Source organism: Myxine glutinosa, chromosome 14 (genome assembly GCF_964187855.1).
Source record: "Myxine glutinosa chromosome 14, kmMyxGlut1.1, whole genome shotgun sequence".
In the NCBI taxonomy this organism is placed as follows: domain Eukaryota; kingdom Metazoa; phylum Chordata; class Myxini; order Myxiniformes; family Myxinidae; genus Myxine; species Myxine glutinosa.
Window position 1 is genome coordinate 83,493,110 of NC_136274.1, and position 25,911 is coordinate 83,519,020.

The following is a 25,911-nucleotide window of genomic DNA, read 5'->3' on the forward strand; positions in this document are numbered from 1 at the left end:
TCCTCTTCGGCTGGAAGGGAATGACAACCAACGAATTATGCGACAAACTGGAACAATGCCCGGGCTCCTCCCTAGAGGAGAAGAAGGATATTAAGGAGGAAATATTGCAAATGTTTGTCCAAGAGAAACGGGCTCAATTTAATCAGAATAAAAAGGGGGATCAGAGTCAGAACTACATACACGAACAGTGCCAGAAGTGGGGACCTGTTCGAGGTCCAGAGGAACATAGGAGGAGTTGTTATCCTCTTTTCTATAAGGGCCAATTCCCCAACGGAGAGTGGATCCACAACGAAAATGAGAACTGCGACGGTTGTACTGAGGAAGATTTTGGACTAATTAATATGAACGAGGTGAAACAACAATGGACAATACCACCCCCTCTTCCCCCTCCTCCTCAAAACCCTCAAACTTGGACTGTGCAAGGGCCCCCTCCCCAAAATTGGTATCCACCAAGACCCCTTCTCCAAAACCCCGGACCACCCCCCAATAGTGGGATGCAGAACGGACCAAGGGGGAACTGGGCCCCGCCTCGGGGTCCGCCGCAGTGGCAACCAGTGAACCAGTCACATTGGGGGCCGCCAGAACGCCGGCAGGGCGGAAGGGGCGCTGTAGAGGGACGACCTATGCCCTCCGCACCACCGGTTCCGCAGGAACCGTGCCATTATTGCAAGCAGATGGGACACTGGATACGTGATTGCCCAAAGGCTCGTAAGGGGTTTCAGCCCCAATACAATAGAGGGGCCTATTGACGGGACGCTGGCGAGTCGCCCAAGGAGTGTCCTCTCTTGACCATGACACCGGCAGAGGAACCAACCATGATGTTGGACGTGGAGGGAAGACAATTAGAATTTCTCGTAGATACGGGCGCGACTCGCAGCACAATTAACAAGGGGCAATTGCCCTCTTTGCGCCCTACGGCCAGGAACGTTCAAATACTGGGTGTTTCGGGTTTACCCCAAGCGCTTCCTATTTCGGAGGAAGTGCGAGTAACATGCGGCCCGCTGGAGGCTAAACATGCATTTTTGATGACCACTACCGCCCCGACGAATTTGCTGGGACGGGATTTATTGTGCCGTTTGGGCTGTCAGATCTCATGTACCGAGGAGGGAGTTTTCGTAGACGTCGCGAAATCTAAACGCGACTTGGTAATGACGGCATTGTCTCGGCCCGGCCCCACCGTGTATTGGTGGCGCATGGATGAAGGGGCTCTGGCTACCTGGACGCATATCATAGATAATGTGTGTTTGGACAACGCAGTTCTGCGAGATTGGCTACAACTGCACGAAATTTCGATAAAAACCTTAAAGGATAGTCCACCCCATTGCACTGCGTACTATGATGCAACGGGCGACGACGAGAATTATCGAGAAAAGGTTAAGGAAAAGCTGGGCGAGCGCACGCCTCTACACTTGTCACGGATGTGGATCGGCCGCGAGGGAATAGGAATCGAGGCAGTCCTAACCTCGAGTCAGCGTGCATTGACCCGATACCCCGAAGGAGCGGCCGCCCATGTTACCCTCACTACTGCCAAGGGGTGGCCGCCGGAAAGTGTAGGTTGGATGGTAGGGAGGTTACGTGAAGTTCCCCTACAAGGTTATCGGAGTAAGAAGGGCCGTTGGACTTTGAAACGGCTCCAAAATGGCGAAGGGTTCTCAATTGACTTCAAGACACAACGGAGGGATGGAACGTTCGAAGCAACAGAGTTGCCTCCTAAGGGCACCTATGCCATGAGGGCAGTGCTGACGGACCCGGGTGAGTCAGATTACCTCCTAGCGGAGGTGCCAGACAATTTATGGCCCAAAAGCGACGGTGAGGTTGGACGGATGCGAGACGCCGAACCTCTAGTGATAGCAGTGCAGCCGGGGATGCGCTTGCCAAATGTAAAACAGTATAAGCTACGACCTGAGGCCGACGTAGGCATAGCACCAGTGATTCAATCCCTAGTGGAACAGAAGATTATCGTGGAAACTAACAGCCCATGTAATACACCAATTTTGCCAGTTAAAAAGCCGTCAAAGGACAAATGGAGGTTTGTACAGGATTTAAGGGAGGTGAACAAGGTGATACAGGGCATACACCCACTAGTTCCAAACGGAGAAACCCTCATGATGTCAATTCCACCGGACGCAACATACTTCACGGTCATCGACCTTTGTTCTGCGTTTTTCTCTGTGCCCATCGCGCCTGAGTCACAATACTTATTCGCTTTCACCCATAGGGGGCGCCAGTATACTTGGACAGTACTACCTCAGGGGTTTTCAGATAGCCCCACTCTGTTTTCCCGGGCGCTGCACCGCGACCTGGCGGATGTGGAATTGAAGGGAGGGTCAGTGTTGCTGCAATACGTTGACGATTTGTTGATTTGCTCCCCTTCAAAGGAGGCGTGCGAAATGGATTCTTTGGCCCTATTAAAGGCCTTGGCGGCCAAAGGCCACAAAGTAGGCAGACCAAAACTTCAGTTTGTGCGGCAGGTTGTAACTTACTTGGGACACGCCATTTCGCATGGAAAACGAGAATTGGATGCTGGACGGGTGACCGCTATCATGGAGCTGCCTCGCCCTCGCTGGCAACGACAAATGCTGCGCTTCCTAGGTATGACGGGATATTGCCGCACTTGGATACTTGATTTTGCGCTGCTGGCTAAACCACTGTACGAGGCGACCAAATCAAATGCCCCGGACCTATTGATATGGACGGATGAATTGAGGCGATGTTTTGACGGGCTGAAACAGGCGCTGGTTACGGCACCGTCATTAGGACTCCCGGATTATGCGAAACCATTTACCCTTTACACTCACGCCGTGGGAGGTTTCGCCCAGTCAGTTTTGACACAGACCCATGGGGATAAGGAGCGGCCGGTAGCCTACTTTAGTAAAAAGTTAGACCCGGTCGAACAAGGGTTTCCGGTGTGCTTGCAAGCCGTGGCAGCGGCCAGGTACGCAGTAGAAAGAACAGCGGACATTGTTATGGGACACCCAGTAACGCTACGAGTACCGCATTGCGTCACTTCGCTGTTGTTACAGCGAAGCACACAGCATTTGTCTAACACTAGATTAATGCAATACGAATCCGCACTGATCACTGCAGCCAACATCACGATCGAACGTTGCACGACGCTCAACCCAGCCTCACTGATGCCCACTCCTGAGGAGGGCGAACCTCATGTGTGCTCCGACGTTGTGCAGCTAGTCTCCACGGTGCGATCGGATTTAAAGGACAATCCCTTAGAATACCCCGACTGTATATATTATGTCGATGGATCAGCTAGGCGCGCATGGGACGGGTCTCTGTTGTCCGGGTACGCCGTGTGCTCGGATAGCGAAACGGTAGAGAGCGGGCGTCTTCCACCTACATTTTCCGCACAGCAGGCGGAGCTGTGCGCCTTGACCAGAGCGTGCAGCTTGGCGGAAGGCCTTGCCGTCAACATTTACACAGATTCGGCCTACGCTCACGGCGTAGTCCACGATAAAGGAGCCATCTGGAAGATGAGAGGTTTTCTCACATCTGCCGGTTCAGTGATAAAGAACGGCGCGCTGGTAGAAGGGCTCCTCCGAAGCATTTTACTTCCCCGCGCTATCGCGGTAATTAAGTGTCGTGGCCACCAAAGGGCGGACACTGACGTTGCCCGGGGCAACGCAAGGGCGGACGAGGCGGCAGGAAAGGCCGCCAACCAACAGATAGAACGCAACATGCCGATGGTGACACGAGCACAGAAGACAGCCGCACAGATTGCTGACATACCGACTGCGGGACCACCCGCCACACCAACTAAGGACGATATCATAAATTTGCAAAATGCTGCACCGACGGCCGAACACGAGGTCTGGCTCAAACGAGGAGCGATACGCCCTGGGCCAGGGGAAATGTGGACCCTTGATGAAAAACCTATAGCACCCCAGGCTTTACTGCCTTGGCTGGCACGCATGGCTCATCAGAATGGTCATGTGTGCCAGAGGGGGGTGATGGGACAGATAGACTACACTTGGGCAGCGCCAGGACTGTCACGGATTGTATCCGAAGTGTGCCGATCGTGTGTGGTCTGCCAGCAACACAATAGAGGGGCGCCGCCGAGACATGCACATGATGGGGGACGGCCCCCGCCAAGTGGGCCGTTCGCAACTATTGAGTTCGATTTTACAGAATTGGAACCAAGCTTGTCGTTTCGCTATGTGTTGGTAATCGTAGATACGTTCACCAAATGGGTCGAAGCATACCCATGCGTCAAATCCGATGCTCCGACAGTAGTGAAGCGCCTCGTGCGGGATTTTATGTGCAGATTTGGCATTCCCCAGATAATTTCGTCAGATCAAGGAGGCCATTTCACGGCGCAGGTGGTTAAGGGCATCCTGAAGGCGTTGGGCGTTAAACAATCCTTCCATTGCGTCTACCACCCACAGTCCTCAGGACTTGTGGAACGAACGAACAAGACTTTAAAGAATAAACTAGCGAAACTTTGCGCAGACACAGGCTTGAGGTGGCCAGAGGCTCTTCCGCTTGCATTGATGAGCATTCGTTCCACCCCGGGTCGCACTACGGGCCTTTCCCCCCACGAAATATTAATGGGACGACCTATGAGCTTGCCCGTTTCAGCACCAACAGACATGTCCACCCTTGCTTTGCCAGTAATGGATGACATGCTTTTGAGATTTTGCATAGGCTTGTCGAATGTGGCACGCAGCATCCATGCTCGAGTACGAGAGGCGCTGCCTGAACCAATAGGCCACGCCATCCACAACTTTCAGGCCGGCGACTGGGTGCTCGTGAAGCACTTCACCCGCAAGACTGCTTTGGAGCCACGGTGGAAGGGACCATTCCAGGTGCTACTGGTCACACCGACGGCAGTCTTCTGCGAGGGTAAACCTTCGTGGATCCACGCCACCCATTGTAAGTTGTCCTTCCCCGCACCACAAGCCACACAAGACACCGCACCTCACATTGCTGCAGACACCACACCTCACACCGCTGAAGACAATGCACCGTCTAGGGCACCACAGTCTCCTAAGGGCGGCGATGACGGTCATGATGATGGGAATTCTGGGCAGCTGCCTAACAAACCCCGCCAAGGATAGGCTTCTGCAGTTTAACCCACTGAGAGAGGATCTCCCCAAATACCCAGGACACGACAACTACACGTTATTTAAACTTTACTCCGTCAAATACATAACGGCTCCCCGGGGACAGGGGATAGTAGTACATTGCTGTGAGTTGGAGACACATTTCAAGTGGTTATCTGTAAGATGGATGGAAGCCATGGTGGTACACAATGGGACACCACAGGCACGCATGACAACCCCACGCATAGTCTTAACTAAAGTTAGACAGGTGGAAAATGGAAGGTTTACTGGGACCGTGAATAGTCACGCCGCCGCAGGATATCAATGGGGCACGGGCATCGACAATACTACTCTCCTACTGTCGCATGCCCTCGTCGGCCCACACACCACGATAATACTTGAATGTGGAATATGGCCCCCGCGCACGCTGATTAGAAGGAACAAAAAGAGGGGAGAGACCCAACACCAATTCCGGCCTAGTTGTGCCGCCTACGTCATTAAACCCCCTCCTGCCCAGGAAGTAAGAAGGAAGCCAGAGGAGAACACATACTGGAAGGTCGCACGGCATATGGCCACAGTACAGAATAGGACACAGTGTTGGATGTGTATGCACCTTCCCCGCACCAGCACAGCAGGCATACCAATGGTAGTGTTACCCCTATCACTCAATGATTTGTGCTCGAAGCCACTAGATACCAAATGCATTAGTACAACTCTGACAAGCCAAGGTTCTGATGAAACCGCGTGTAAACGAGTTTTCCAGTACTCCCCTCCCATCCTGTCCCGACACTTTGAGGAACGTCCGGCGCCGGTTTGGGTCAAGCCGGCATGGGGGGCCCTCTGCTTAGAAGGAAAGGGCCAAGTAATGGTAGGCAAATCCGTGTGTAGAGATACCCTTCCCGCGGACCCGAGAAAAGGGAAACACACGCTCCTAGTGAACGTTACAAGCTCGCCCTTGCATAACCTCACACACCTCCAGTTGGCATGGAAAGGGGAAAACGGGACAAACACTATCCCAGGTCTTCTCACTTGCATGACCACCCATTTAGTGGCCCCGCACGGGACCATGTTTGTATGCGGGAATAAAGCTTACCCGTATTTACCTGATAATTGGGGAGGAATTTGCTATTTAGGATCAGTTTTCCCTGAGATGGAAATGCGACAGCACTTGCATAATACCACCGCACTCATAAGGACACAACGAAGCACTTATTGGCACGACGACGACACCACTACTTTACACGGCGCTGATTGGGAGAAAGCCGTTAGCTTCTTCTTCCCATGGGCTGGGACGGTCATGAACAGTTACCGCATTGACAAAATTGCGTTAATCTTAGAAACTGTGGCCAACGCCACCGCTACAGCACACGACGAAATGTTGGACACAGTTGTCCATCTGCGTACAATGGTTATGCAAAATAGGGTTGCATTAGATATGCTATTGGCAGAACGAGGAGGGGTATGTGGGATAATTGAGGGTAAATGTTGCACTTTTATTCCTGACCCCTCACAGGGTGTCAGTGCTGCTATTATAACGTTAAGGGAAAGCGCTCACTCATTGACAAGGGATCGATTGGATCGGGAAGCCTCCCACCAGTGGCTTACCGACTGGTTCAAGGGGTGGACAGGCACAATTGTAAAGTGGGTACTAACCGCCTTGGCAATAGTCCTTGGAATCGTGGTTTGTTGTGTAATAATCAAGGCTTTAGTCCTTGCGTGTGTGAGGAAGTTTTCCACAGGATGGACACTGAAGACGACAACAGAAAGGGCCATGGTGATGCTTGAAAAGCTGACCGTGGGTCCAGAGGACACACTGGCCGTCGACGTGACTGCAGACCGCGGATCCTGGAACGACGACCCGGACGAGCCACTGGGCCGCGACAATGAGATCTCCGCTTCCGAAGATTGTTCTTCCATTGTTGATATTACCGATAATGACGTCGAGTACACTTATGCGGACCTCGAAGCATTTCAGGCTACCAGGAGGCCGTTTAAACTGGGCCCCGACACGTCGGAAGAAGAAATCGACGATTTCCTGAAGGATTCCTCTCGTTTCTTCACGATATGCCATGCCGTGGCTATGACTATGGGCCGTCCACTCCGCAGGCCTACGCCACCTGAAAATAATGTTACTGATGATGTTACCAATGATGATGTGGGCCACTTGCGAGGGTCCCCGGCTGATGTTTATGTTTCAATGCAGGCTCTGCCTCTCCATGTTTCACGAGCTCACCTTTATGTCTCACAAGCCCACAGTGAGTCAAACGCCACTGACCCAGTTCGGGATTTGGACCCAGCTGTGAACCCAAGCCCGGATGGAGAGGAACTCGATCGTGAAAATACTCTGAGTTCCGAGTCTGATTGTTTTGGAGATTCGCCCTTGAATAACAGCGAAGCAAGCAGCATCGCCTCGGACGATCTCGACTTTGACCCAAAGGAAGTTTCTCTCCCACCTTTGGATCGTTATGCTTTATTTCATGGCCATAGGTTTGAGCCACCTGATACTGACGATGTTGTGTCTTCCCCAGATCACCAGCACGTACGAGACCTCATGAACATGAATATCGATTGAGCGCTGAAGATCGACAAGGATTTCACTTGGGGAAGCCTGGGCGAGCTCCAGTTGGGGAGGAGTCCGGCTGCACCTCTGTGGACCAAGGGTGGGTCGGAGATCTTCCTGGGTGTGGACCCCGGTGGAACCAGAGGTCTTCGTTGTGGATTTGGCGCGCTATTCGATCTTCATGTCTCTACGGTCTCACCTCATACACCCATCTACACCCGACTTACATCATACATCCACTTACACCCACTTGCACCCACACACCCGCGGATCAGCCTGCTGGGTTCGTTGTGCGGTACTGGGTACGGGACATGCTCACTGGGCTGCATTCGTGTGGTACGTTACGTTTAGTTACACTCTCTCTCTCTCCCACCTCTTTTGGTGGATTTTGTGTGCCATTTGATCACTCTGCTTTTACGGCCTTACATTGCATACTCACATACAGACGCGAATCATCCTACTGAGTTTGTGTGGTGCTTTGGTACGGGACATTCTTACGGGGCTGCCTTCGCGTGATATGTTGAATGATTTTTCTGTTTTTGTTTGAAATAAAGGCCTTTGATTGGCTCGTAGATAACTTTGTATCTTAGATCCAAAAGGGCGGTATGTAGGGAGCTGTAATGCCCCTCCCCCTTTGTATATCCTTGCTGCTTTACCAATTACCAAGTATAACCAATTATATGTTTTGTTTTGACTTGCTACTGTACTCTTTTATGATACTGAGTTCTTTCTACTGCATTGAGGATGTGTAATATCCTAATAAGGAGTCCTCTGCCTGTGTGCTCTGGCCTGCGTGGGCACAATCTCTAGTTCCCCTTTCCAGGCCTTGGAGGCAACTCTTATCTCTCTTTGCCTTTTTCCTGATTTTGCCATTATCTTGCAAGTTGACAGTTTTACGAGTGTCCACTCCCCTTTGTACTTTCCCAAGCCAGCTGCTATACAGAAAGTTGTAAACATGTTGTCACATAATGCTGACCATCTCCTTATCAGAAGCTAACCCATGACTGGCCTTGGATGAACTTCCTTTAATTAACTGAACAACAGGATGGGACTATGGTGGGGGACCCAATGAGCCCATTCTGTCTCTGTGTCTTGTGAGCTAACTCCACCCCTGACTTTCCTTTATATAAAGCAATGTTAATTGAATTATTTCAGAGCATCTTGTTGTACTGTTGGTCATTCCTTGTGAGTTTCAATGCAACTTTGCTGTCCTCAAGCTTGAGTACTCGAGTTCCAATAAATATATCCGTTGCTCCTTTCTTCTGAGTTCTTCTGAGTCCCAAGTCCTAAGTCCCAATCCGACACATATACATATATATATATATATACATATATATATACATATACATATATATATATATATACATATACATATATATATATATATATATATACATATATATATATATATATATATACATATATATATATATATACATATATATATACATATATATATACATATATATATACATATACATATACATATACATATACATATATATATATATAATATATATATATATATATATATATACATATATATATATATATATATATATATATATAATATATATATATATATATATATATATATATATATATATATATAATATATATATATATATATATATATATATATATATATATAATATATATATATATATATATATATATATATATATATATATATATATATATATATATATATATATCGTTCTGAATTTGGGGTGGGGGGGGGGGGAATATCTAGATTTAGGTAGATCTGCATAGGTAGGTGGCCAGCTGTCGTGATGGGGAACCTCACCTGTAATAAGTTCTGTGTTTAGGCGGTTTGTCGGGGCAAGTGTGTACCTGTGATCATACGAGGATGATCCGGTGATAAATAGTTCTAGGGACGAAGATAATTCCCCTGTGTGTCAGACTTGGTGATCATACCTGTGTCCCTTATGGCAACGCACTCTTGTAGACATTAGATACGCCCATTAGTGCACCACATTAATTAAATTCCCCCCTTGCAATGACTGATGATAAAACTGACCGGACAAAACAGGCAGGAAGCGGCTGCGTACAACAGCGCCATGGAAGACAAACATTGACCAGGCAGGCTGGGAGCTACGCCCAGGAGAACTCGTGATTGGCCAGGGAAGGGGCGAGCAACAAACACCACACCAATTGGCAGAGTAGGGGAGGACGTGCGATTGGTCAAAGGAAGGGCAGAGAGCTTCTCCGTGATTGGGGGTGAGAAAGGTAAAGGAGCGACACACTGAATGGCCACCAACCGATGAGACCATGGCCAATCAGTGCGGAAGGTGCGAATGAACGACCAACAAGCTACGCACTGGTTGGAGGGCAAACGCCGGTGACGAAAAAGGGTGCAAAAGGAGACAGGTAAGCGACACTGGTTGCAGGGGAAGCGAGCTGACGTGAGAAGACCGCCAGTAAAACCACTCGCTCAAGGGCATTTTGAGTTCTTCCCTTGCCCTTCTCGTTCCTGGATTCTTCCTGCTGGACCTCCCTTCGGTCCGTGATTTTCATCTCCGTTTGGACCTCCTCCCTGTTCGCCTTTCGATCCCGATTGGACCTGTTCTTGCCTCGAGACGTTGGAGCGACGATCGTGCGAGCGGGGCCTGCCGGGCGGCGTGCGCTGGACTCTGCGGACTGAGGCCTCTTTCCCGCCAAGCATGGAGCCGTGTCCGAACGCAAGTTTGGGGCCTGGATGAGAGCATCCAGATAAGACGCACACACAAACCCCAAACACGACGATTCTTTTATTTAATTCTTTCCCTTGTCTTGTATGTGAAATGGGGTGTGCGGGATCCCGTGCGAATGATTCGTGCGAATGCGAATGGTTCGGTGGATGTGCGGAGTATCGTTGAGAGAGGAAGACAAATGATGAATTGCGAAAGATGATGGGAATAGAGCCTGTGATTGATGCTGTGAAGAGGAACAGGTTGAGATGGTTTGGTCATGTGTTGAGGAAGGATGAAAGTGACTGGTTGAGAAGAGTGATGGAAATGAATGTAGAAGGAAGTAGAAGATGGGGAAGACCGAGAAAGACTTGGCTAAAGATGGTGGAAGAAGAAATGCGGCAAGGGGGTTAACAAGGAGAGATGCAGAAAATAGGGCAAAATGGAGAAGATTGTCATGGGGACCGCAAGGTTAACCCCCGCTCTAGCAGGGAAAATGGCCTTTTAAAATGCATGTTGTGTTGTTGTTGTGTGAGTTCAATTGTTTTCTGGTCGAAAACATCGGGCCGTGAAGGTAAGTCGGCATTGTTCATTCCACCTCGTGTATGATCCGCCATCAATTGGGAAACACCTCGTTAAGCTCGATTCATCCGTGGTGACGCTCAGTCTTAACTGAGCAGCCACACGACAATGTATATGTATATATGTATAAATATAAATGAAACGGCACAGTCCACACAACTCCCACTCCTCCCAAACATGATTAATAGTAAATATCATTTGCAACTTCCCCTGTGCATCGACATGCCCCATATATGACCTTCCAATCGGTGTTCAGAAGCAAAAAGGTTTGGAAGAACGCTCGTCTTTGAACCTTCAGGCCTTCCACATGGTTGGGAGTTTGAAGTATGATCAGCTGCCCGTTCGGCCAGCTGACAAAGTTCTTCAAGGCTTTTATTGTGCAAATGCACAGCCCTCTCTCAGGTACTTTTCCAAATCGTTTGAGCTTATTTCAGAAGTGTTGTGTGCCATTTTAGGTAAAATCAGTATCTATCACAGACAATATACTTGACGCCCTGAACTCCAGAATTTCCTGAGATTTCTGCGCATGCACGCCGAGCATTCTGGGGCAGAATACGTCATTTGCAAAGTCACGCATTTCTGACCAGCAGCAAAGGCATTCAAGTAGTGTCAATAAAACAATTAAAGATTATTTTGAGGGCAATCTGATAATTATGTACACAAGTGGGAATTGTATTGGGGTATGAGAAAAAAAAAGGGAAAAGGTAGGCTTAAAAAATTACACTTCATTGTAAGCACGTGCACACAAACAAAATAAACTTGGAAAAATTGTGTTCATCTGATATGCAGTATTGTAGGTATAAAACCAGTCTTATACATTGAAGGTCTGTAACCCAGACATCACAGGTAAGAAACAAGTCCTAAACAAACCCAATAACCATTAGCAAGAAAACTGGATGGAAAAGATGGGGCGTTCTGTTTGTTTATGAAATAAGATTCGTTAAAAACAAAGAGGACATAATGAGAATGCAATAACAAGAGAAATAACCTGCGAGCAGATTATAATTAAAGTAGAATACAAAGTCTACTCGGATGATTTTTGATTTATTGATCTATATGGCTGCACATCATAAACAAGCAATAAATAATGTACCTGAGCTTGTCTATTCCATTGGCTTGCAAAGCAGGAAGGAAAAAGGACGACACAAAGTAATGATTACAAGGTAACAAGAACAGCACTGACGGCAAAATGTCGACCGACATGCCTCCGCCCACATTATTACATCATTATAACAACTTGTACCGACTGCAATTCAAATCCCTTCAACTGTTCTCAAGTATCACATTTTTACCTGACATGACCTTCGACCTTTGACGCCAAAATCTAATCGGTTCGTCTTTGCATCATAATACACTTGTAGCAAGTTTGGTCAAAATCCCATCACTTGTTCACAAGTTAGCACAGTAACAGAATTTTTACCTGACAGAACCTGACCTTTGATCTCTTGACCAAATAATCAAATCAGTTTATAATTACATCATTATACATACTTGTACCAAGTTTGGTTTGGTTCCCTACAGCCTGTGTTAAGTTATCGAGATAGCAAAAACCTATAAGAGACTGACCTTTCGCCTCTTCATGCTGAAATATAATCAGTTCATGTTTGTATCATAATTATTAATTATGATACATAATTATGATAAATAATAATAATAAAATTATTATTATTATTATAATAAATACTTGTACCAAGTTTGACTTCGATCATTTCAACAATTCTTAAGTTATCGCGGTAACGAAAACCGGTCACGGACGCACGGACAACCCAAAAGCATAATACCTCCGGCGACTTTGTCAGCAGAGGCATAAAAATAGAGATAAAGCATAAAGAAGAACCTCAAAATGAAAACCTCAAAAAATGGAACTGTTAATTTCAATCTTATTCTTCTCACCAGGTCTTCAAGACAGCTGTTCACCACCAAATCAGATCATCCCCAATCCACAACCATTACTTTTTCTTACCTCGTAAACCCTCCCAAAGCCCACCTCTTTGCAAGTACAGTCGTGGCCAAAAATATTGGCACCCTTGCACTTTTTTCAAATAACTCACAATATTCTCGAAAAATAAGTTTAAATTGCCAAAAGTATTTGGTCTCCACAATTCTTTATTTCACTGTTAATATTACAGAACCTTTGTTTTTGATTCAGAACTTAATATATCTATCTATAATTCCAGCAATCTCTGTGTGTGTATGTGTGTGTCTGTGTGTCTGTGTGTGTGTTTGTTTGTTTGTCTGTGACCGCTGTTTCTCGACAACCACGGGTCCGATATACTTTAAACTTGCCAGGTATATTGCTGGGGACCCGAGGATGTGCCTTTTCAAGGTTTCATATTAATCGGACAAGTAGTTACCGAGCTATGTCCAAAAAACGATTCAACCAATCAGAGAGCAGCGAGCTATCACGTGTGCCGAACGTGCCGAACAGACTCTGCCTCGGACGGCACATTTGAGAGCGTATTCATTTATTTCACGTTGGCAAACTATGTTGGCGTTAAACTATGTTTTAAAACTAATTAAAACTAATTTGCGATTCTTTCGCTTTCCTGCGCGTTTGTGCACGCTATGGCGATTTCTTTACCAAACTCCGCAAGCCGTTCGCTTTGGACCAAACCATTTCATGTAAATAGAGGGGGGGGATTGTCACCGTACTCGCAAGCCGTTCGCTTTGGACCAAACCATTTCATGTAAATAGAGGGGGGGGGATATAATTTTAGATATATATATAGTACGGGCATGCCCTAGTCCTTTTAAATCAGAGAATAAAAAGAAATGGCATTGACAAACTTTGACACCCCAAACTTAATATTTTGTAGCACAGACTGGACAAAATAACTGCAGTCAAGTGCTTCCTAAAGCCATGAATGAGCTTCCTATACCTCTCTACTGGCAGTTTGGCCCACTCTTCTTGTGCAAACTGCTCCAGTTCTCCCAGATTTGAAGGATGCCTTCTCCCAACTGCTGTTTTCAGATCTCCCCACAGGTGTCCAATGGGATTTAGATCTGGACTCATTGCTGGCCACTTCAGAACAGTCCAGCGTTTTGTCTTGAACCATTTCTGGGTGATTTTTGAAGTGTGTTTGGGGTCATTGTCCTGCTGCAAGACCAATGACCTTTGATAGCGACCCAGCTATCTGACACTGGGTTCAACATTGTGCTCCAAAATGCCTTGGTAATCTCCTGATTTCATGCACACATTCAAGGTACCCAGTGCCAGAGGCAGCACAGCAACCCCAAAACATCACTGAACCTCCTCCATGTTTGACTGTAGGGAAGGTGTTCTTTTCTTTGAAGGCTTCATTTTGTTTTCTGTAAACAGAGATGATGTGCTTTACCAAAAAAGCTCCAATTTGGCCTCATCTACCACAGGACATTCTCCCAGAAGGATTTTGGCTTGTTCAAGTGTTTTGGTAAACTCCAGTTGGGCTTTCGTCTGTTTCTCCCTCTCCCTTCCCCCCTCCCCCCTTCCCTCTTCTCTCTTTCTCTTTCTCTTTCTCTTTCTCTCTCTCTCTCTCTCCCCCCCCCCCTCTCCCTCCCTCTCCCTCTCCCTCTCTCTCTCTCTCTGGTTTCCTCCCATAGAACCCCCTTATAGAGAGTTGGCGACATATGGTGCGAGTTGAAACTGTCGTACCTTGTGTCTGAAGGTCAGCTTGAATCTGCTTGGCAGTTGATCGAGGTGCTTTCTCCACCAATCGAACAATCTTTCGCTGCAATCTTCGATCAAGTTTTCTCTTGCGGCCACGTCCAGGGAGGTTGGCTACAGTGCCATGGGCTTTAAACTTCCTGATAACATTGCATATGGTGGACACAGGAACACCAAGGTCTCTGGAGATGGATTTGTAGCCATGAGATTGTCCATGTTTAGCTACAATCTTGTGTCTGACCTGACCTCAGACAATTCTCTGTTTTTCTTTCTTTTCTCCATGCTCATTGGGGTACACACAGACACAAAACAGCAGAATGACTCCTTTTCTCTATTCAAACTGGTTGAATGAGTGATTTTTTTATATTGCAGGCACCTGCAACTCACCACAGGTGAGAGGAGGATAAGGAAGAAAGTGAAGATTGACGAAATGCAGTTTGGATTTATGCCAGGAAGAGGAACGACAGACGCACTTTTTATTGTAAGGCAGTTGCAGGAGAAGTATATGGAGAAGAGGAAGAAGTTGTTTTTTGGGTTTGTTGATCTGGAGAAAGCATTCGATAGGGTTCCACACGAAGTAGTGACATGGGCAATGAGGAAGTTAGGAGTGGAGGAATGGTTGATCAGAGTAGTGATGGCAATGTACAAAAGAGCGCGCACAGCTGTAAGGACGAAGGATGGGAACAGTGGTGAGTTTGAGGTGAAGGTGGGAGTGCATCAGGGGTCGGTACTAAGTCCACTACTATTTGTAGCTGTGATGGAGATGCTGGCTCGGAACGTAAAGGAGGATTTACCGTGGGAGTTGTTGTATGCAGATGATCTGGTGTTGATTGCGGAAAGTATGGATGGACTGAAGGAAAAGATTAACAAGTGGAAGGAATGTATGGAGACAAAAGGTCTGAAGGTGAACATTGGAAAGACGAAGGTAATGGCAAGTGGTAAAGCATGTGGTGAGGTGGAAAGAACTGGGAAGTGGCCATGTGCTGGATGCAGGAAGGGTGTCGGAGTGAACTCCATTCAATGTGCAATGTGCGCTGAGTGGGTTAATAAAAAATGTAGTGGTTTGAGAGGGTCATTAACCAGTGTGGCAGCTACATTCAAATGTAAGGTGTGCACAGAGGGAGCTGCAGATGGAGGAAATGTTGAGTTGGATCTTGGAGACGGCATGAAGCTGGAAGGTGTGAAAACATTTTGCTACCTCGGAGACGTGCTGAATGGAGAAGGTGGATCAGACTCGGCAACGGTTGCTGGAGTGAGATGTGCATGGAAGAAGTTTCCGGAACTGAGTGGCGTGCTGACAAGGAGGGGAGTGTCGTTGAAGCTGAAGGGAAAGGTGTCTGCTGCATGTGTGAGAAGTGTTATGATTTATGGGAGCGAGACATGGGTAATAAACGTAGAGCAGCAACGAAGGCTGGAAAGGGTGGAAATGCGAATGGTTCAGTGGATGTGCGGAGTATCGTTGAGAGAGAGGAAGACAAATGATGAATTGCGAAAGATGATGGGAATAGAGCCTGTGATTGATGCTGCGAAGAGAAACAGGTTGAGATGGTTTGGTCATGTGTTGAGGAAGGATGAAAGTGACTGGTTGAGAAGAGTGATGGAAATGAATGTAGAAGGAAGTAGAGGACGGGGAAGACCGAGAAAGACTTGGCTAAAGATGGTGGAAAAAGAAATGCGGGCAAGGGGGTTAACAAGGGGAGATGCATAAAATAGGGCAAAATGGAGATGATTGTCATGGGGACCGCAAGGCTAACCTTCGCTCCAGCAGGGAAAATGGCCTTAAAATGCATGTTGTTGTTGTTGTTTGTTGCAACTCACCACAGGTGAGTTCAATTCCAAAGTAAAGGAGAATCAATTGCTTGAAATCTAATTATTTCTAAGAACTTCTAAAAGGTGCCAATAATATTGTCCGGACCATTTTAGGATTTCTGTGTGGAAGCTAAGATTTTGTATTCTTTTCAGCTTTTTTTGTTTTGATCCATTGCAAAACAAAGAAATACAAATGTGGATACCAAAAGATTTTTTAATTTCAGCAATTTTCTGGAAGAAATGGTGCATTATTTGAAGTGCAAGGGTGCCAATATTTTTGGCCACAACTCTACATGCGTGTGTGCAATTATTATTATTATTTTTTCCATGGCAAACGTTGGTCGTCCGATAGACAAAATTTCATTATGATGAAATGTGATGATGTACATTATGATGTCATAATTCGCCAAGTACAACGCTTGATCCGATCCGTATGAATTTTATTTTCTCTGCAACTGTTGTTCTGATGGACACAAAGTTTTCACTGTCGGACCACCTCCTCTTGTATAATTTTTAATTATGACGTCATCGGTCACATGGTGCAGACGCCATCTTGGAAAAAACAAAAAACGTTGCACCTCTATCTTAGTACAGCGGATAACAACAACAATTGTGCATTTTATGAGAAAAGCATGAAATTTCTAACATAATTAGTGCATACCATAAGGTTTTTCAGATGTGGAGGGAAGTCAGATTTGACTTATGAGGACCGTGAGAGGTCAAATCCAAAATTTGGATTTGAATGGTTGCAAGTGGTCGCAAGTCCACCGAGTCTAATGTTCAAACGCGCTTAATTTTGGAACCAAATAGTGTAGAAAAACATTATAGGTGTCATTTCCAACTAAATTGGGGATGCTCCTGATGAGCTGTGGGTTGCCTTTGGTGTCGGGTCAAGCTTTCGGTACATAGCTGTTCACGAAATGGTTGCCACATTGAATCCAACACAGTGTCTGACTCTCCCAACCTTTCACGCTTTCACCGGGTGTGATACTGTATCTGCATTCGCTGGCAGAGGAAAGAAGACTGCCTGGGAAACTTGGAAGTCTTTCTTAGAGGTGAATGATGCTTTCAATGAACTCCTAGGCATGCCAAGTGAGGTCAGTGAAGGCTCAATTTTTTTTTTTTTTGTATACAAAGTCGAGGCTCGTAACGCATTAAACACAAAAAAAGACAAACAGACACATAAAACATAAAATGAAGGGAGCGGGAGACAAGAGGGGCAGAGAGAGGGAAACACACAACCACAACGCTGGAGCGATTTGTGGTGCTGATGTACGACCGAACCAGTGAGAGCACGGAAGTGAATGATGCCAGGAAACAGCTCTTCACACAGAAGTGTAGAACTCTAGAGAACATTCCTCCAACCCAGGCAGCACTCCAGCAGCACATCAAACACACTTGCTGCCAGGCCAACTGTTGGAACCAGGCATTGGTCATGGATCCAGAGATGCCAGACCCATCTGACTGGGGCTGGACAAAGGAGACAACTGGGTGGCAGCCTCTTTGGAGCACTCTCCCTGAAGCATCAAAATCGTGCCAAAATCGATCCACTGTGGCTGCAAGAAAAGGTGCACTGGACGCTGCAAGTGCCAAAGCTGCACTCAAGTGCACTGCACTGTGCTTCTGTTCTGGAGACTGTTAGATTTTGATCATTACCAATTTTCATCATTGCACTTGATTTAATGTAAGCTTTTGTGGACATACTTGGTTAACTAGTTATTTTTTCAGAGGTTATTGCATCATTCCTTGCAGTGCAAACACTTTTTTTCATCATTTCTGGTCTTTGGGTGTTCTGTACCTATCCCTCCCTGTACCTGAAAAAAATAAAGTTTTAAAAGTTCAAATGAACTTTTTCCAAAAGCAGTATCATAAAAATAGATATTTAACGTAATTTGACCTTGACCTAAATGCATGTGCTTGAGTTCTGGCGATCTCAAAAGTATCACCAAATGAATGGGCATCCCCAATTTAGTTGGAAATGACACCTATAATGTTTTTCTACACTGTTTGGTTCCAAAATTAAGCGCGTTAGAACATTAGACGCGGCGGACTGGCGGCCATTTTGGATTTGACCTCTCACGGTCCTCAGAGGTCAAATCTGACTTCCCTCCACATCTGAAAATAAACCTTATGGTATCTATGCTAGAAATACTAACTATGCTAGAAATTTCATGCTTTTCTCAAAAAATGCACAATTTGTTAAAATATGAGAGCTTATCCGCTGTACTATCTCGGAAACACTCCATGGAAAAAAATTGAAACATGGTGCATTGCCAAGTACTCCCCGTGGGTAATAATATATGTTAATGATATAAACAGTAACCCTGGTGTTGGGCTAGCGGCTAGGGTGCCGGCTTAGGATCCTAGGATCCTGGGTTCGAATCCCGGTCAATCGCTGAATTAACGCCAGGGGGGTTGACTCAGCCTGTCATCCTTCCGAGGTCGGCAAATTGAGTACCAGTTCACTGGTAATTCCCTGTTTGTCGTTAAAGGCGGCAAAAAGGGTTGGCGTCAGGAAGGGCATCCGGCCGTAAAACATTGCTTCAAAAAGGGGACCGAAAAACAACAACAACCACAGTTCCCGAAAAAGGCCAACCCCCGCTTGCGGGGAAAAATGGCCTCTAAAGGTGGTTTTTTTAATGATATAAACAGTACCTTCATTTTGACGTCATAATTCAACAAGTGCAACACTTCATCCGATCATTTTGATTTTTTTTTCTCTGCAATTGTTGGTACGATTGATACGAAATTTTAACCATAGGAGGGATTTTTATTTAGTGAAAATTTAGGGGGATTTTTAGTGAAAATGACGTCATAGGACACGTGGTATAGGCACCATATTGTTAAAACATTGCACCTCCATATATCTCTGAAACTGCTCCATGGAAAAAAATTAAACATGGCTCATTTTCAAGAACTCCCCATGGGGAATAAGATATGTTAATTATGATGTCATCTGTGCCTTCCTTATGACATCATAATTCCATAAGTATAACACTTGATCCGATCAGTATGAATTTTTGCTCTCTGCAATTGTGATACAAAATTTTCACCATCGGAGCGCCTCCTCTTGTATAATTTTTTTAATGATAAGTATGACGTCATAGGTCACATGGCAAGGTGCCATCTTGGAAAAACCCAAAAACCTTGCACCTCTATCTCCAAAACTGCCCCATGGAAAAAATTGAAACATGGCTCATTGGAAAGAACTCATGACGTAGACTCACTCATTGGAAAGAACATCCAATTCCTCATTGGAACATGGGGAATAAATGGTGTCAACGATGACCTCATTGGTGCCTCAATTATGGCGTCATAATTCGACAGGGACAACACTTAGTATGATCAGTTTAAAATTTCTTCAGCGTGATCTACGCAACAATTATATTAGAGAATGTAAATTTATGATGTCATCGCTTAGTGGTCTGGCAGCCATATTGGATCAAAGTTTTTTAAAAACATCAAAAACAGAAGAGTTGCCTCGCACCAAGTTCACTGTGCGAGGTAAGTTTTCCATGAATATAATCTAGTTAGGTTTACTCTCCATGAAATGGAGAGTAACCTATTATTACTGCTAGAGTTTTTCTTATTATTATTCTTCCGCCCTATTTTGCACCTCTGAAAACTTCATAATTAATGTTCTCAGCAACCGCTGGTCGGATTGACAGGAAATTTTCATCAAATGATCGTCTCGGCTCCTAGAATATTTTAATGCTAATTATGACGTCATAGGTCACGTGGTATGGGCGCCATCTTGTAAAACACATTCAACTTTTCCCCTCTATCTCCGAAATCGCTCAATGGAAAAATTTGAGGAATGGCTCATTCTAAAGAACTCTGCAATGGGAACAAAAAACAAGTGTATCGAGTATATTAAAAATGCTAACGTTAAGAGGTTAGAATTCGTCAAACAAAATTTTTTCTCCCCTGAAAATGAGATTTTTTTCCCAGATGCTTAGTTAAAAAAAAAAAAACTCAGAATGATTTTTTTTTCGAAGTCATACGTAACATGGTTCGGCCCCCATCTTGTTTTTCGTGAAAAAACACAAAAACCCCTTTTTCTCCACAACGGCTGAATGGATCGAGCCCAAACTTGGCATGCATATTCGCACACCCATGACGAACAAAAAAGCATCGGAGCACGATGTCATCCGACACATGGTTTCAGAGTTATGACGCTTTAAAGCTCAAACTAGAAATGGTATCACCTCCATAATTTGTGAAGATATCGAGTGGAAACTTTACACAAATGTTCCTCATGGGGGGATGTTTCAATGTTACTTGAGACGTTTTGATAAGTCACATGGTTTGGCCACAATAAATAATAGAAGCTTTTTAAAATTTACCTTCCAACTCTTGAACCACTGCATTGATCGACTTGAATTTTTAATGCAATGTAGATCTCATCAAGCGGAACAAGTGTGCAAAATTTCAAGACGATTGGATGTACGGTCTCGAAGCTATAAGTCGTTATTGTTGAAAGAAGAAGAAACGCACCATTTTGTCCTTCAGGACGTGATCACTATCACACGATCTCCCGCGGTCATTTGAACCTCAAATAAAATTATAATTGAAGATTTGTCAATAGAAGAGGTATCTATCTATAATTCCAGTAATCTCTGTGTGTATGTTTGTTTGTACGTTTGTTTGTTTGTTTGTATGTATGTCTGTGACCGCTGTTTCTCGACAACTACCGGTCCGATATACTTGAAACTTGCCAGGTATATTGCTGGGGACCCGAGGATGTGCCTTTTCAAGGTTTCATATTAATCGGACAATTACTTACCGAGCTATGTCCAAAAAACGATTCAACCAATCAGAGAGCAGCGAGCTATCGCGTGTGCCGAACGTGGCGGACACACTCTGCCTCGGATGGCACATTTGAGAGCGTATTCATTTATTTCACGTTTGCAAACTATGTTGCCGTTAAACTATGTTTTAAAACTAATAAAAACTAATTTGCGATTCATCGTAACTGCGATATACGACCTTCCGGACAGTGAGGACTGCACTTCCGGCATCCAATCACAGAACGCGTTATTGCGTAGGCGTGGCCGATGTGAGAGCGAGCTGATGCTGAGCCCAGCGCGTGCGCCATTACGGTACGTAATTCGATTTCTTCCGGAGAAAATAATAATTTCTCGATTTCTTATGCGCATTATTTCTCCCAATTCAGTCAGAGCGAAGGGCGGAAGCGAAGAGCGTTGTTTTTTTTGTTTACGGGCGTACGGGCGGGGTAGAGCGTACGGGTAGCGTTTTTTTTTTTTTTTTGGCACATTTGAGAGCGTATTCATTTATTTCACGTTGGCAAACTATGTTGCCGCTATGTTGGCGTTAAACTATGTTTTACAACTAATTAAAACTAATTTGCGATTCTTTCGCTTTCCTGCGCATTTGTGCACGCTATGGCGATTTCTTTACCAAACTCCGCTAGCCGTTAGCTTTGGACCAAACCATTTCATGTAAATAGAGGGGGGGGATTGTCACCGTACTCGCAAGCCGTTAGCTTTGGACCAAACCATTGCATGTAAATAGAGGGGGGGGGGATATACTTTTAGATATATATATAGTACGGGCATGCCCTAGTATTAACAAACGAATGAAACAGATTTGGTCAAATTCTGGCTTTTTTTTTTTAACTCAATCGCATTTCACACAAAGTTGTGCAAAACTAAAGAAGAAGAAACCTTGTTTGGCTTCTCAGATAAAATAAATAATTCTGTCTGCAATTTCAGGTTAATTTTCTTTTAAAAATCGCTTTTTCTGCAATCAGTGCATGGATTGACATGTGTGGGTGTGTGTGTGGGTGTGGGGATGTGTTTGTGTGTGGATGTGCGTGAATTGTGTGTGTGTATGTGTGGAGGGGTGTGTGTGTGTGTGTGTGTGTGTGGAGGGGTGTGCGTGTGGGGGGAGGGGGAATGTGTGTGTGTGTGTGTGTGTGTGTGGATGTGTGGATGTGCATGTGTGTGTGTGTGTGTGTGTGGTTGGGTGGATGTGTGTGTGTGTGGATATGTGTGTGTGTGAAGGGTGGGGGGGGGGGGGTGTTTGTGTGTGTGTGTGTGTGTGTTGGGGGTGGGGTGTGTGTGTGTGTGTGTGTGTGTCGGGGGGAATGTGTGTGTGTGTGTGTGGGGGGGGGGGGGGGTGTGGGGGTGTGTGTGTGTGGGTGGGTGTAGGGGGGATGTGTGTGTGTGGGTGGGGGGGATGTGTGTGTGTGTGTGTGTGTGTGTGTGGTTGGGTGGGGTGCGTATGGAGGGGGGGGGGGGGCGGATGTGTGTGTGTGTATGTGTGGAGGTGGGGGGTGTGTGTGTATGTGTGGAGGTGGTGTGGGTGTGGGGGGAGGGGTGTGGAGGTGTTTGTGTGTGGGTGTGGGCGGGGGGTGGATATGTGTGTGTGTGTATGTGTGTGTGTGTGTATGTGTGGGTGTGTGTGTGTGGAGGGGTGTGCGTGTGGGGGGAGGAGGGATGTGTGTGTGTGTGTATGTGTGGGTGTGGGTGTGTGGAGGGGTGTGCGTGTGGGGGGAGGGGGGATGTGTGTGTGGGTGTGGGGGGGTATGTTTGTGGGGATGTGTGTGTGTGGGGATGTGTGTGGGGGGATGTGTGTGTGGGTGTGGGGGTGGGGGGGGGGGGGGGTGGATATGTGTGTGTGTGGGGAGGGGTTGGGGTGTGCATGTGGAGGAGGAGGGGTTGGATGTGTGTGTGTGTGTGTGTATGTGTGGAGGGGTGTGCGTGTGTGTGTGTGTGTTGTGTGTGGGGGGATGGGCGGATGTGTGCGTGTGTGTGTGTGTGTATGTGTGTGTGTGTGGATATGTGTGTGTGTGTGTGGATATGTGTGTGTGTGAAGGGTGGGGGGGGGGGGTGTTTGTGTGTGTGTGTGTGTGTGTGTGTTGGGGGTGGGGTGTGTGTGTGTGTGTGTCGGGGGGAATGTGTGTGTGTGTGTGTGGGGGGAGGTTGGTGTGTGTGCGTGTGTGTGTTTGGAGGGGTGTGCGTGTGGGGGGAGGGGTGTGGGGGTGTGTGTGTGTGGGTGGGTGTAGGGGGGATGTGTGTGTGTGGGTGGGGGGGATGTGTGTGTGTGTGTGTGTGTGTGTGTGTGTGTGTGTGTGTGTGTGTGTGTGTGTGTGTGTGTGTGTATCGCCGTATCGGGGTTGTATCCAAGGGGGTTGTGTCAAAGTATGTCCAATGAAAGTGGGGTTGTATCAAATGTGGGGTTGTATCAAAAGTGAGGTTGTATCAAAAGTGGGGTTGTATCAAAAGTGGGGTTGTATCAAAAGTGGGGTTGTATCAAAAGTGGGGTTGTATCAAAAATGGGGTTGTATCAAAAGTGGGTGCGAGTAAACCGGTCATCACTGCGAGCAGTTTTACAGTGGCAGTTCTAGTTTGTATTATTATTTTATAACAACTCTCAGATTCAATCCAAGTCCAACAATCGAGAAGGATATCTGCATATATGAGAAATTTTTTAAAATTGCACAATTTGGGCAAAACCCAATAACTGATACATATGTCTTCAGATACCGACCAGTTTCACACAACTCACCCCAAAGCAAAACATACCTTCAAATGAGATTCCTGCTCAAGGTTTACCAAGGATTGTGCAGATCTAGTTCTTGGCGGAGCTTTAGGAGGTGGCATTAGAGAAGAGGGAAACATTGCCGGTGCATGGAAATCAGGCACAGAATTTGGGTCAAGTGTTGGGGTGACAATCACTTGACAACTCGGAGAGAGGGGTGGTGGCAAATTGGGGAACAGGGAGAAAGAACTCGTGAGTGTAGGAGTGGGCTCAAGAGGAGACGATGATGAAGAGGAAGACTGGCAATGCTGCATCTCTGGTGTTCCTACAGGGGATGGCTGGAAAGGTTCATGAAGAGGTGCAGGTGGAAATGCTCGACCTTGTGCAGGGGAAGTGGGATATGGTGGGACAGATGGTGCTGCGGTGTAGAGAAGGAGAAGAAAAATAATCAATTATTCTTATACACTCAAGATTCACTTGTCAAAACAAAATATCTTCAGTGTACAAAATCTTGGCTTAACAGAGGGAGGTAAGGCAATGTAATGATAGTGGGGAAGTGAGAACCACAGTTGGACACCAAGCAAGGGAATGGCGAGGGTAACGAGGGGGAGGAGAAGAGAGAGGAGACCAACCTGCAAGTATAAGGGCGAGTTACGTTGGGTTGCCTTACCATCACCTCCACAACAACAACAACAACAACAGACATTTTAAGGCCATTTTCCCTGCAAGAGTGGGGGTTACACTTGCAGTCCCCCATGACAATCTTCTCCATTTTGCCCTATTTTCTGCATCTCCCCTTGTTAACCCCCTTGCCCGCATTTCTTCTTCCACCATCTTTAGCCAAGTCTTTCTCGGTCTTCCCCATCCTCTACTTCCTTCCACATTCATTTCCATCACTCTTCTCAACCAGTCACTTTCATCCTTCCTCAACACATGACCAAACCATCTCAACCTGTTCCTCTTCACAGCATCAATCACAGGCAATATTCCCATCATCTTTCGCAATTCATCATTTGTCTTCCTCTCTCTCAACGATACTCCACACATCCATCGAACCATTCGCATTTCCACCCTTTCCAGCCTTCGTTGCTGCTCTACGTTCATGACCCATGTCTCGCTCCCATAAATCATAACACTTCTCACACATACAGCATACACCTTTCCCTTCAGCTTCAACGACACTCCCCTCCTCGTCAGCATGCCACTCAGTTCCCGAAACTTCTTCCATGCACATCTCACTCCAGCAACCGTTGCCGAGTCTGATCCACCTTCTCCATTCAGCATGTCTCCGAGTTAGAAAAATGTTTTCACACGTTCCAGATTCACACCGGCTCCAAGATCCAACTCAATTTACCATTACCTCTGACAAAAAAAAAAATAGGCAGCTGATGTTTTCCCAATGCCCTCCCATCAGAGCAACATACACATATACACTATCTATTTTCAGTTAACTGTGGGAAAGGAGGGGGGGGGGAGAGAGAAGGGGTGGGAGAGGGAACAAACGAACCAGCAGACACACCAACTTTTGACCGAGAAGCAGGAGGGGGTGGTGGTGGCCGACTGGGTAGAGTGGTCCCATGGGATCGAGAAGAGTCCTGGAAGACATGCAGTGTACCTCAACCACAAAACATCAAATGCATGACAAGTCCAAATGACACCTTTATGGAAATGTCGGTCCAAGCACGTCGCAACGGTCCAGAGCTGCAAGGATATTAATGGTTGGGTGTTTGGCAAAAGAAAAAGTGAAAACCCAAAATATGAAGGGCAAAAGGGTGCAACTGTACCAGCGGAGAAGAATGGGGAGAAACCGCAATTCCACCGAGTACAGGTTCAGACAATAACGGTGTTGAAAAGTGATGCTGCTGCTTCACTGCAAAACATAATCATGAATGGCCCATTGTTATGAAATTCCAAAAGTTATTACATTCCAAAAATAAATAAATAAGAGTATAAATTGAAGGACTTAAGATTGGAAAAAGGAGGGTAATGAGGTGCCAGGATCAGGTACATACCTGCAGAACAACAGGTGCTTTTGAATGAATATGAAAAATAAATAAATGCTTGTAG

At 46.1% G+C, this 25,911-nt stretch overlaps 1 protein-coding gene across 7 annotated transcripts in view; it reads right to left on the minus strand.

Moving 5' to 3' along the window:
- Positions 1 to 25,911, minus strand: part of SYNJ1 (synaptojanin 1) — a 111,545-nt gene that overhangs the window by 16,839 nt on the left and 68,795 nt on the right. For 6 of the 7 annotated variants that reach the window (XM_068136352.2, XM_068136358.2, XM_068136356.2 and 3 more), the window contains 3 exons: positions 25,629 to 25,714; positions 25,352 to 25,439; positions 23,889 to 24,262 (listed from right to left, as the gene is read on the minus strand). In XM_068136352.2, the coding sequence (XP_067992453.2) occupies positions 23,889 to 24,262; positions 25,352 to 25,439; positions 25,629 to 25,714 (548 nt within the window). The remainder of the gene's footprint in view (positions 1 to 23,888; positions 24,263 to 25,351; positions 25,440 to 25,628; positions 25,715 to 25,911) is intronic. The other variant, XM_068136355.2, reaches the window with a different exon arrangement.